At 36.2% G+C, this 13825-nt stretch overlaps 1 protein-coding gene across 1 annotated transcript in view; it reads left to right on the top strand.

Annotated features, from left to right (window-relative positions):
• ANKRD33B (ankyrin repeat domain 33B) overlaps positions 1–13381 on the top strand; it is a 102268-nt gene extending 88887 nt beyond the window's left edge. Inside the window, exon 4 of the mRNA XM_074279124.1 lies at positions 4754–13381. Within this exon, the coding sequence (XP_074135225.1) occupies positions 4754–5601 (848 nt within the window). The 3' untranslated portion in view covers positions 5602–13381. The remainder of the gene's footprint in view (positions 1–4753) is intronic.
• The last annotated feature ends 444 nt before the right edge of the window (positions 13382–13825 follow it).

Genomic DNA, 13825 nt, shown 5'->3' with positions numbered 1-13825 from the left:
ACAGTGTTGCAGATTTCAGTGAGAAAAAATGTAGATATTTTCTCCAGATCTCCTCTTAATCAGGACTATACTGGACTGGCTTCCATTGAAAGCTTAGGAAGAACTCACTTCCAGTTGATCAAGGATGGACAGAAACAACTACCCCCATAGAAGGAACACTGGGAAGTGAATGTTAATTGTTAGCACTACTGTCTATCTACCCAAGTTACTTATACCTTCGGAATCCAATACTTAACGTGCAACAAGAAAATTGTATTTACACACATATATTATATCTAGGTTATATTGTAACACATGTAAAATGTATGGGATTGCCTGTCATCTAGGGGAGGGGGTAGAGGGAGAGAGGGGAAAATCTGGAAAAATGAATACAAGGGATAATGTTATAAAAAAATTATTCATGCATATATACTGTCAAAAAATGTATAATTATAAAATTAATAAAAGAAAAAAAAAAGAAAGAAAGAAAGCTCAGGAAGAACTGGAGTATAATGGTGAGGCCTGTGGTGAGACTGTGAACAGGGATGTTGTTTTAGTATTCATTCAGCCTTAAGCTATTAATTGCAAAACAAGCCCTTTTACATGTTAACACTAATATGCTTGAAGGGCAGCTGCTTAGATGCCAGCACTTTTGCTAACACATTATTTGGTGTTTAAAAAAGTCATCCAGTAATACTTTCAAAGAGCTCATAAAATATTAGCATCAGAATGGACCTTTACAATTATCAGGCTCTTATGTTATTTTCTAAAATAAGAAAATGGAGTCTCCAAGATGGAAATGGCTTGTCTCACAGCTGGTAAGTCAAGAGTCATCTAGTTGAATATCCTCATTTTATAGATGAGCAAACTGATGCCATGGGAAATTAAGTGAATTGCTCAAGATCTCATAGACCTCTGTCTCCAAAACCATTATTTATCTTTCCACTAAACCACAAAGATAGTCAACATTTATTAAAGACTTAAAAGGTGCTAAACAGCATTCTGGAAAGAATTCAAAAGTTTAGTACATGTTTAATAAAACACCTTTTTTTTTTTTTCCTTTTTTTTGGTCAGCCACTGGGAATATGAATACAAAAACTAAAGCATAAGTCTATAATTCAGTTTTTTAGCTATGTCTGACTCTGGGACCATAGTCTGCCACTGTGGCATCTATTCTATTATATCTCCTTCTGTCCTGCACTATCTTTTGAAGGCTGTCCAAGTTCATGTTCACTGCTTTTATGATACTATTTTTTTTTCTTGTGCTGCCTCCTTTTCATTTTGCATTCAGTCTTTCCAAACATCTGAGACTTTTCCAGAAGAGTCTCATTTTCTCATTATGTGGCCTGTATATTTAAGCTCTAGCTTCAGCATTTTGACTTCAGGACCAAAGCTCTGTTCACTGAGCCATCTAGCTTCCCCTGCAAGTGTCTTAATTTCATAGCTGCATTTGCTTTCTGCAGTGAGTTTCTGAGCCCAAAATATAAAATCTAACAAACACTACTAATACTGCTTCCATTTCTTCTCCCTCTTTTGCCAGGAAATAAATGATGGGACCAGTTGCTAAGATCTTTTTTTTTTTTTTTTTTTTTTTTTTTAAGATTTAAGCTTCAAGCTAGCATTTACACTCTTTCATAGCTAATGGAGATATAAATTAGGAGATAATGTATGTGCTTTCTAAGGAAAGATTTCATCCCTGTTGGAATCAAAGGCAAATGGAATCTCTTTGTGATTGACTTGAATAGGAGGCTGTATTGGCGTGGTCCCCATTTTTCATTATAATATAATTTATTTAGTATGAATTCACTAGGAAGGAAGGAACCACTGAGCAAACTTTTTTCCTTCATTTTCCCTCTTCCCCAATATTTTTATGTAGGTGAAATCAGATTAAAATGTATATCTGGAGCATCTTTGAAAGGAGGAAAAGTAAAACATGTAGCCAGAGAATTAGCATACGTTCACAAACCCTTCACTTTACTGAGATTGTATTCGTGGCTGGCTGAGTATAAATAAATTCACAGTTATAAGATGTGACTCGATCATTTACTGTGTGTTTGTAAGGTATGTCACCTTTGACAAGTCAGTTAAGTTCTCTGAGCCTCTTATTTCCTCATCTGCAAAATGTGGTACTTCCACTGTCAACATTAGATGTGAGCTGGGGTTTTTGTTTGTATTTTTTTTGTTTTGTTTTTCATTTTAGCATCAATTCTTCCAAATCCTTTCTATTCCTAAAGAATCACCTTGCTAACAGTCTAGCTAGGCTTCTTGCTAAAATCAAGAGAAGCTAGTTATAGGAAAGAGCAACAGGCTCTCCCCTCTTCTTGGAACTAACCATGAGTCCTCTGTAGGGGGCTTGCTTATCTACAGTTAATAGCTGTGCACTAGGATAGTGGTATTGTTTACATGATTTCAAGGTGGTAGGGAGCTGGATTCAGCAATATATATAGAGGAGGAGGTAAAAGATAACAATGGTCCTCTTATAAAATGATTAATTTGACAAGTCTGAGGTCTTCATGGAATGGCATGAATTAAGAAATAATTAACATCGTCCGCTCTACTTCATTATTTAATTGCTATATCTATAGTATTTGTATTCATTTTGATAGTGTGTCTTTTGAATTAGAGTTCACCCTGATTTATGATACATTTCACAGAAAATCTAGGACTGTTTAATGTCTCATAATGGAAATATCTTCTGATCTTTTGAGTCTTTTGTACATCCCAAGATCATACACAGAGGGCAAAAAGGAGGGCATATTTTTCTCCATAGGGAGAAGATTCTTAAACTTTTGACAGCTGTTCTTTTTGTGTTCCATTAGCATTTTTAAAAATGTCTCTTTCAAACAATGAATTGTTCATTAAGATTTTAATTTTGCAGTTTGTTCCCTTTTAAGTGACATGCAATTAATTCAGTTTTAATGTGCCATTTATTTTTTGTAATGACATTTTTAGTGCACTGTTTCCTTTTTAGTCAATTTATAAATTGTACTTCAGCTAATGTTACTTCCTAATTTTCAGTTCTAAATAATTGCAACTACTCCCCACATAGCTCTTTAATTTGTCTGAAAATGAAGTCATACTGAAGGGTAGTACAGATTAGCTAGGCTAACTTTGGTTAAGAAAAGAACAGAGAGGGAGGACAAAAATGGTCAATACATGATTATGCAGATTGCTGCCCTAAATCATCCCATTGCTAGAGATATTATATTATTGCAAGTGGAAGTCTCAAATAATTTTTATAACCATTTGTACAGTTGGCCTTGTTTTGAGGTTGATTGATAGTACAAAAAACTATATTTACTTACTTAAGGGATTACTTAAAGGTCGATAGGGTAGTATAACTGATTGAGAATGAGTTTCCAAGTTTCCTTTCTAACCCATCATCCTGTCTGTGGGATCTTAGGAAGGCCATCCAACTTAGTACCCTAAACCAGTTATGGCAAACCCAATAGAAATGGGTCCCTATGTAGGCATGTTGACTTAGAAAAACATAAATTTACTTTTTATTTATTGTTAAAATTTTCCAATTAGATTTTAATCTGGTTTCTGGGATTTAGAGGCCTGGGAGAGGAAGCAGCATGTTTTTATCTTATCAGTTTTATAAACTATACATTTCCAAGCAGAGGTTGACAGTATTAATTTAAACATAGGTGACTAGGTAGCACGGTGAAGAGAATGCTGGACTTGGAACCTAGAAAATTTCAATTCAAATTTTACCTCAGACACATGCTAGGTGAGTGACCCTCTGCACTGAAACTTTCACTTCTGTTAACAAGAGATTAAGTTATATAAGTAACAGGTAAGTTGCAGATCAGGTGCTGATTTTATTATTTATTAATAGTGAATTTTATTTAGTATATTTCATTTTGTTATTGATAGTGAATTATTATTAATTTATAGAGAATTATTATTAAAATTTTAATTTTACATTTTGTTTAGTGGGTGCAATAGATACAAATGAAAATAAAAATATGTACATGAACACTGGATCTGGAGTTAGAAAGACAAATTTGAATCTGGTTTCAGATATTTACCAGTTGGTGATCCTTGGCAAAAATCACTTTTTCTTTGCCTCTTTCCTCATACAATCAAATGGGAATAATGATAGCACCTATCTCTCAGAGTTGTCATGAGGATAAAATATTTGTAAAGTACTTTGCAATCTTAAAGCATTATGCAAATGTTAGCTATTATTATTGTCATGATAGATAGCATGTATATAGTATTTTTTAAGGCTTGCATAGTACTTTACATGTCTAAAATGCATATGATTTGGATTGCTAGTAGGAGCTATTGATTCCCAATTAATAAAATCGTAAGTCAAGGGAAATATATAACCTACTTAGGCAAAAACTATTTCCAAGTACTTTAGAAATATCTTTTAACTTACTATCAATTAATTTCATAATTAAAAATTATTCATTTTTTGAAGCAGATTTCAAGGGACCTTGAAAAACAAGAAAAAGTTTTTATACACAAATATACACTTCATATTCCTGATTAGTGAGAACAGAATTCAGAAAGACAGCATCAAGTAGAATGTAAGTGGAAGTTTGGTTTCTGTTCATAGTCGTTGGTGACTATGATAATAATACAGGATGCCTAGAGTTGGGAATTATCCTGCCTCAAAATGAGACACTTGAAGGGTACAATGCGATGTTAGACATTTTAAATTCAATTCATTTTCATTTGTCTGTATTCTATTTTTTTGAGTAAGGGGTGGCGAAGAGTTCCTGTGAAATACAACCATACTTATTTTTGTTTCATTTTTCAGGAGCAGATGTCCATGCAACTGATCCCAACAAAAGGATGACTGCACAGGAATGGGCATCTTACACAGGAAGGTTTGAGGCCGTCTGCGTCATCCAGAGACTATTGGACAGGCCCTGCCCTGAGCAGTTCAGTGAACAGTACAAGCCAGACTGGCCTGTAGGAAAGGATGTTCTTGTCAAACCAGCCGAACCCAAGAGCTGTTTACAGAGACTTAGTGAGTGCTTTCGGTCAATCTTGTCTTCCCGCTCTGTTCAAGGCCCCGAAGATGGTGGGGTCCTTGACCACATGGTTCGAATGACCACGAGTCTCCACAGCCCAGCCGTGGCAATCGCCTGCAAGACTGTGTGCCCTGAGAGCCCTCCCTGCGTCGGGAAGAGGCGCCTTGCGGTGCAGGAGATCCTCCGGCACCAGAATGTGGGGGAGGTCCATAGTCACCACAGGGGTAGCAGCCCAGAGAAGCTTTCTCAGAACTCCCAGGTTGAGGAGGCACTCCCAAAGACAGACAGGAGAGCGAGTCTCCAGTCCTCTCCCTCTACAGCCCCCCGGGGGGGCTCGGTGGCCCCTCGGAAGGCCAGCCTCTTACCCCTGCACTTGTTGAGGAGAAGCAGCGTGAGGCCGGGCTTTGTCATTCCCAAAGTCCGCATCAACAAGGCCCCCACTCCCACGTTTCAGCCAGAAAGAGTAAAGAAGAAGAATGGAGTGAAAGATAACACCCACTTGCAGATCCCCAAGTGGCGGTACAAGGAAGCAAAGGAGGAGAGGAGAAAAGCAGAGCAGGCGGAAAAGAAGAAGACGACAGAGGGTGTTCCAAAAGAGAGGCGGGTCTCTCCCTGGAGGAACAGGACTTGAAGCCAGTGGAATGCTCGTCTGGGATCGGCAGGCTCGTTCTGCCCAGGCAGTGGCCCCGCGGCGCCGAGTGTGGGTCACGCCGAGGAGGCACGGAGGGCCATGAATACAAGGGTTTGGGGGGGCTCACCTCAGGCGCCCAGGCCTGTTGGGTGAAAAGGTGATGTTTCTTTTGCTGCTATGTCTTACTCAGGGCTCTAAGGTTCCTCTATTGCCTATCTGCTCCTTTTTTACAGAAATTGTCACGCAGTGGAGAATTGTTCATTAATGCTGCTAATTCGGGAGTGGGCAGTGATTCAGGTGCCAGGCTACTCTACCTGGTAGAAAACAGAATCGTCTGTAACTTCTCCCCCATCCTCCAAGGGAAGGTGGGTGGGATGGCTTGTGCTGGTTTCTCTCCCACCCCAAACATTCTCTTCTTTGGGGTCCTTGGTATTCTTTTGACTTAGATTTCATCATTTTAAAAAGTCAGGAAAACAACTCCCTTTGACATGGCCCGTATCCTGTGGAAGAACATGTAGCCCCATTCATGTCTCAAAGCCAATAAGATGAGGTAATGGACCATGGAAATTCTGGATATTTTAATGTACACAGTACTGGCAACACTCTGATCCTATAGAATAGCATCGAAGACACTATTTCTAAAATAAATGTCCTCCGTCCTATTTGTCCCTTACTCAAAGAAAATGCAGTTAAAGTGCCTAACACAGTACCCTGGACACACTAGACACAACAAATGTTTTTGAAATTGAAACTTAATTGAATCACATCCATCTTAGAATTTCACCATTCAGATGTTATCTTTGCCAGTCCGCATTGTCAGGGGAAAGGTCAATCTATAAGTTATTTTAGATAAGTGTTTCCCGAGATATGGACTACATACCCCAGCCATTTTATATGTGATTTAAAAAAAAAAAAAAAAAAAAAAAAAAAGAAAGAAAGAAAAGCCAATTCCTACCTGGATTGTTTGAGAGTAAGGTCATCTCTTTTACATCTGGATTTATTCACTTACTAAAACCAGTCAAACAAAATTTTCATTAAAAAAGCTTTACAATCCTTCATAGAGTTGTTATGTATATAATCAGGGCCACCAATATGAGTGGATAATGAATAATTTTCATTCTCTGAAAAGTGGAATCTCTTAAGTGGAAGTGTATTGCTGTAACAAAAGCATGTGGCAGTCAGGACTTTTGCTTTATTTTCTTCCTCTTCTGTCTCTCTCATTTCTTGCACTGTGAAGTCAGGGGCCAGAATGTATATAAATAGTTTCATTATCAAACTTAGGAGGTAAGAGTCTGTTCCCTCCATTTTTGTGCTAAAAAGACAGAAATGCATTGATAGGTTAAACAATTTTACTGGAGAGTTAGCAACTCGGCTTCTCACCCTTCTACAGATGTCATTCACCCCAGAGCAATAATTATATCATATAGAGCACATTTGATATTCCAAGTTCTTGCTGGTACTTAATGAGGGTAGAGATTGGGGAAGGAGGTTCTGTTAGCTGAATGTTTGAAGAACAGTCACTATCTTAAATCAGCAATAGGTCATTGCTATTGTAACATTACTTCCTATGTTCCCCCAAAGTTGGTATTCATTTAATACTTCATGGATTTCCTGGTATTTATTAGGCTATGCCCTGCTCTGGTGCTATTCGGTCCTCTCTCTTGTCATATTCCATTAATAGTTGTTCAAAACTTGACCAGATTATTGATGCAACTGAACTCCACATTTTACTGAATTTGTATGGGATTAGGAAGTGGGAGCTTAGAAAAGACATTTTGGGGTCCACATACTGAATGAGCAAATGGTACAGAGAATGCTTATGATGTCTTAGATATTTCTTCTGAACTGTCAAGCCCGCACGTTTTGACCAAGTAAACGTGCTCTTGGCAAATCAGATGCAGTATTTGTAACTTTTCCTGTTGGAAAAAACAAGATAATTGATCAAAGAAATACAGTAGAAAAGGCATAATGCGGATCATAGTTGTGTGTTGCCAGGACAGAGAATTGATTCCTGTTTGTGTGTGCATGCTTATACACATGCACAGGCCCATTATGTGGAAAACAGAAAATGAACAAAACAAGTAAATGTTTAGTACCAGATTGGAGTATGCTTGCTTATCCAACTTTATTATTAACTAACTCCTCACAACCTGGACTCTGAAGGGAAGCCTTATTTTTTTCACTTTTTTTCTCATGGCTAGCTTATTTTAGATCTTTTTCTTCCTGCATAAGCAGATTTACAAGTATAGCAATTTCACAAGGCAAGGAAATTGTCTTCCAGGTTCTTCTCCCTGCTATAGCAGATGCTAATGCTCTTGTTTTCCAACCCAACCACAGAATGGGAAAGGGAATAACCCTATACATTCAAATAATGTTCTATCCTTTTATTTCCTGGAATTTCTGGTTTCCTGTTTACTCTTATACAATGGTATTTTTTTTTCCTACACAGGACTTAAAGATCATTATATCATTCACATACAAGAGACCACACAGACTGCCCATTCAATACTTGACAATGTCAGCAGAACATTGGTTGATGACAACTAAAGAAAAATATAGATATGTTTGTTCAATTCTCAGCTTTTTCAGTGAACTAGCTCAGCCACACTGACAGGGGAAAACAAGGGACAGTGGAATAAAGATTTCAAATGGGGGAAGCATTGACAAAGGACACCTTAGGCAAGATAATTTTGCTGTTTACTCCTTATCTCTTTAAAAAAACAAACAAACAAACAAAACAAGTTTTATTAGAGCAGAAACTGGCTCCTTTTTCCCTACAGGGAAAGAGAATCATGGAACTTATTCTAAATAAGTCAGTTAAGTGTAAGTTTGTCACATGTTGGGTTTGTTTGTTTTTCCCAGCTGGCCAAATTTGCTAAAGTTCAATAATTTGTTCTCACAGAACTTTTATTTTCCTACCACACACCTTACCACATTGCCTTTTGGGGCTAAAAATGGAAGAATAAGTCTGACTATTCAGCAGTTGACATTTGACACCTGCTCTTTATAACCTCCGCTTTCTTAAACCCTTTGCTGACTCCTTCACCACCATCCCTATCAAAATTCTTTGCAGAATTACTAGCATCAATTACTCTGGAGGCAAAAAAAAAAAAAAAAAAAAAAAAAAAAAAGGGCATAAAAGTGAAATGAAAGCAGTATTTAAGCCCCTGCTTTGGCAATACTAAATGACAATCTTTAGACTGCATGAAATGAAAGGGAAAACTGATTCCACCCATTTCTGTGAATTTGACTAAATTTTTGACAATTTTCTTTTTGTAAATAGGAAAGTAAAGTGTACTGAAAAAACCGTGTCCAGATTGAACAAGGGCATAAGAATTCCACTTCACTTCTTAAATATTGAGTTAATTGTTGGACAAATGTATTTCTCTATGTCTTATTTCCCTTTCCCTTTCATCATCACTCCTCCCTTTTGCTCTTTGTCTTTTTTACTTGGCACAAGATTAGAGATTATTTTCATTTTCCTTAATTCCTTAAGGGTATCATAGTTAAAATAAAATAGATAAGCCAGTTGCATAGCTCATCTTTTCAAACTTCAATCAGTGCCCTGCCCACTAGAGCTATTTTCTTTTCTCCTTTCCCTTCCCCCTCCAGTTCCTGGGAATTACCTTTCATTTCTTGATCATAAGCAGTCTAGATCTGTGTTAACTGAGCTATTTAAGAGAATGTTGCTTTTTTGGTTTATGAAGCCAATCATTGATCTTTCAATATTTTCTTGCATTTCTATAAATACATTGAATTAAACAACTCTTCCATAAAAGCAAAACATACCTGTTTGATAGAAATTTTCAGACAAAGCCAAATGGGCTTAGAGTTTAAACCTATTTTTCACCATTTTAAGTTGATTTCTTTAGTTCTCAAACACTGAGGGTTAAAACATACACTTCTGTGTTTTCTACCTCTTTATGTGAATAAAATGCCCCAGGGTCCCTGCATTGAGAACACTAGGGGAAAAAGGAGCCAGTAGGAAGTGAATCCAGGATCCATTGGACTTCCAAAAACTTAAGCACTTTAGTTGGCTACCAGAGCAAGGCATACAGAAGACTTTGAAGCATTAAAGCATATTTGAAGTTTTGGGTTTTTTTTTCTCTTCGAAGCTTCTTATAACAATTTCCTGGCAGCACTATATTACATACCTCAAGAATGTGATGACCTGTATGTCCTATATGTTCTTTGGTTTGGGCAAGAGTGACATTGTTTGAAGAAATACATAAGTATCATGGAAAATGCAAATACTGAAGTAGTTTGGTGCCACTCCTGGCCTTGTTTCTTGCTTACAATAAGATTTTCTCTGGTCAGAAAAGTGGGAATGCTTTATAATCAAATATTTTCCACAAATTTAGGTCCACCATATGGGGCAGATTCAGGTGCTACCTTGTTCAGTTGCAAATTTCTTGAATCACCAAGATAGTAGGTAGAAATAAATTAATCTGAAGGAGTCACCTTGAGATTTTTTTTTTTTTTACTGACATCAAACTTAGGTATGAAAAAAAGTAAGAGAGGTGATGACTTTTCTTTTCACAATTTGATTTGGTGCCTATAATATTTGAAAGGAAAAACTCATAAATTTGGTTTGGTTCATTCATTTCTCCAACTTCATCCATTTATTCTACTCCAGTGTATACTCTTTACTATTCAATATCGATAAAATATAATATACTGAAAATTCTTTATAATTATTCTTGCATATGACCAGCAATTGTTTAGTGTTAATATATTGCTAACACAGTATTATAGAAATTACAATGATAATACCAAAGAGTTAACTCAGGCCTATTTTCCCATTGTAAAGTATTATTTCAATATTGAACAAGTGGTTTGATACTTCACAAAAATCATCTTATTCTGTCTCAAGGTGGTAGTGAATTTTGACATGCTATGTAACTTATATCTGGCCCTGACTCTTAGATGTTGAACAGGGTGGGCCTCGATTTCTATATCTTTAAAATAAGAAAGATTGGAGTAGATAACCCTCAAATTCCCTTCCTTTGATAATGTTTTAATTGATTATATAATTTCTTATGGTTCTGTGTGGACAGTCTTAGCACAGGCCACATCAACTATGCAAGTCATTAAATTCGCAAGTTTTTCTGGAGGATTACCAATCTTAAGATCTAGGTAGAACCATAGATTAACCACATTAAAAAGAAAAAACAAAACAAAACACATTAAAAGAACTGCAGTTGCTTTAAAAGTCATTGATTGCAAAATTGGTTCAGCCATAAAAACAACAGGGATATTTTAGCCAAGATGGTTCCGCAATGATGATGTTTTTTATCTCTGAAGTAACTTGTTTAAGGTGTTGTTTATGCTATTTCTTCCTTTTTTGATTTTTTTTTTTTTGGATGCACTAAATACTTGGTTCAAAGGGGTTTATGTACATCAGTAAGCCACTAACATGAAATCACTTTTTTTTCCTACTTTGATGCTTTTCATGCACGTTAAGGGTAAAGAACAGAAAAGGAACACTGAGGGTTGAAAGGATAAATTTTAAAAAGACAAACAATATGGATTGGTTTGGTTCTTTTTTTACTCAGATTGACAGCAGTGTTACTTATTTCCTCAATGGATCTGGGTCTAAAACAGCCTTTAAGGAAAAAGTGGTATTTGAGTGGCTATGACTTAAATAAAATAAATTGAATAAATTAAAAAAAAATAATTGAATAAATTAAATAAAATTGAACAGGTAGGGTATGGACACATTAGAAGTATATTAAGAAAAAATATATATTATTTTGGTTGAAAATGTGACATTGGTGACTTCACTGGACTCCCTGTGGGAGATAAGTAACTCTAAATGTGGCTTGCAGCTTGTCTGTGTATTTGGGGGAAGTGGGGGAGGGATAGTACCCTGAGGCAAAGGCAGCATACTATGTGGAAGGAGTGCTGAATGTGGAACTTAAAAACCTAGATCTAACCCTGACTCACAAAGTCTGACTGGGAGTACATGCTCTTATCTTTACTGGCCTTTTAGGAGGTTGGCAACATTTGAAATTTAAAGTCCCTTCTTTACTCTAAATCTAAGTGATTTAAAAAGACATCCATCCCTCCATGCCAAGTTAAACCCTATGGCCACTTTGTGAAGATTGGTGATATTTGCCACTGTAATATAGCCCATTAGACTATAGGAAATCTGGTTTAATTAAGTCTGTGTGACCTTGGGAAAGATCCTTCTTTCCCTTTGACCTCATTTTCCTCATCTCCTTAATTAAGTTAGAGCTTCTCTTAAGTACTTTCTGACCCTAACAATTTTTTCTTTGAAATTTACTTTGTATACCATCACAAGATTCTAGTAGGAATTCATCTTTTAGGAAACCCACTTCTCTCTCCCCCTTCCTTCCCATCCTTTTAGCTATTAGATCCACAGTGGTGATGTCATATTGATCTATAAGGGCTACATAGATCTCTAAAAGATTAAGGGAGATAGTTGATTTAAAGTATGAGTGGAACTTGCTAGCTTTTAAAAAGATACATGAAAATGAGACAGTAACAGTTACAATACATCTTCTGATGCTATTTTTCCAAGAGGTCCCAATTGGGTAAGTTCTTGTGAATATACAGGGTTAAAGCTGAGCCTTAGATATACACTGGATAAAACAGAACAGGAGGAAATTATAATCTCAGGTAAATCATCCTTTTGAGAGGCTATTTGTGATCCCATTTGGGGTTTTCTTGGTAAAAGATACTGCAGTGTTTTGCCACTTTCTTCTCCAGCTCATTTTATAGATGAGGAACTGAGGTAAAACAGGGCTAAGTGACTTGTGCAGGGTCACACAGCTAGTAAGTGCCAGATTTAAACTCGGGTTTTCTTGATTTCAGTGCTCCATCTACTGGGCCACCTAGCTGCCCCATTAGGGAATATGAGAGAAAAATAAAAGCACATTTCACTGAAATACTATCAACTATACAAAAATGCCTACGTGTAGTTTGGAAGTAATTTGTTCTTAAGAACTAATATAAAGTAGATTAAGAATTTAACTTGCCCTTTTATGATCACAATGTACATTTTGAAAAATCCTATGTCAGTATAAAAATATTTTCAAGTAAGCTTTTCTTTATGATACAGGTCTGATTAAAATGATGTTGAATGTGGTTGTAATTGTATTCTCGTGATGTCAAAATTTTTTATTTCAAGGTTATGCCTTTATCAGCTGCAACTGAAAGCATTTGTATTATTTGGGTTAAAAGCACATCTGGGGACATAAATTGAAGAAATACTGTCTTTGGTGTCTGGATTATAAAAAAAAAAGTTTACTCAAATATATGGAACTCAAATGATTGGAAATATTTTTTCTCAATGCCAACCAAATTATTACCTCATATTAAAACGAAATCAAAGTAATATCAAGTTATTGTTGAAGGGAATAGAAAAGTTTGCATGGATAGAGGATAAAAATGAAGTAAATAACTTCTGAATGTACAATAGTAATGCTTGAAGAAAACTCAACATTTTAACTTGAAGATGATTGTAAAAGCCTGATTTTTAAAAAATCTTAAATTATATTAATTTAATTCAAATAATTATGAGATTTCTTAGTAACTATTTGATTTTGTTTTCAAAAGGCATTTATATTCTTAATTTAACAAGAGTTTTTGTTACTTTTGATTGAATTAGCTGTCTTGTACTTTTGGGGTTTTTTTCCTTTTATAGATCTTACAGTGACCTTCCTAAAGCCCTGAAGTCTAATGTATAGAAAAACAATAATTTTGGTATTGTATTGTTCAGGAGGACCCTTGAATAAAAAATAAAACATGACACTTATTTGGCTTGGTCTCAGTGCTCTTTGCCCCATACAACGAGGTGGTGGGTGTCTGTTAATTTTCCAGCCCAATTTAGCTGACTGCAGTATCTGAACTGGCCACCAGATGCTGCTCTGCCTGAGTTATCATCAGCCTGGTACCCAGTATGTTATTTTTGAGAAGTATCAAGGAACCGGCACTTTGTATTAGTCTGTAGTATTCCAATCAGCCATTAAAGAGCACCAAAGCTTGCAAACAGCACCGAGGTGACCCAGTGAGAAGAGTGCAAGACTGGGAGTCAAGAAGACCCATCTATGTTCAAATCTTCCCTATGAATTAATTGTGTGACCCAGGCACTCTATTTCCTGTTTTCTCATCTGTAAAATGAAGGTAATAATAGCACAAATCTTACAGGTTTGTGGTGAGGCTCAACTGAGATGAGATGTGTTTGGCAAACTTTAAAAAT

Source organism: Sminthopsis crassicaudata, chromosome 1, assembly GCF_048593235.1.
Source record: "Sminthopsis crassicaudata isolate SCR6 chromosome 1, ASM4859323v1, whole genome shotgun sequence".
Lineage (NCBI taxonomy): Eukaryota > Metazoa > Chordata > Mammalia > Dasyuromorphia > Dasyuridae > Sminthopsis > Sminthopsis crassicaudata.
Note: the sequence above shows the minus strand (reverse complement) of the source record. Positions and strands in the feature narration are given on the sequence as shown.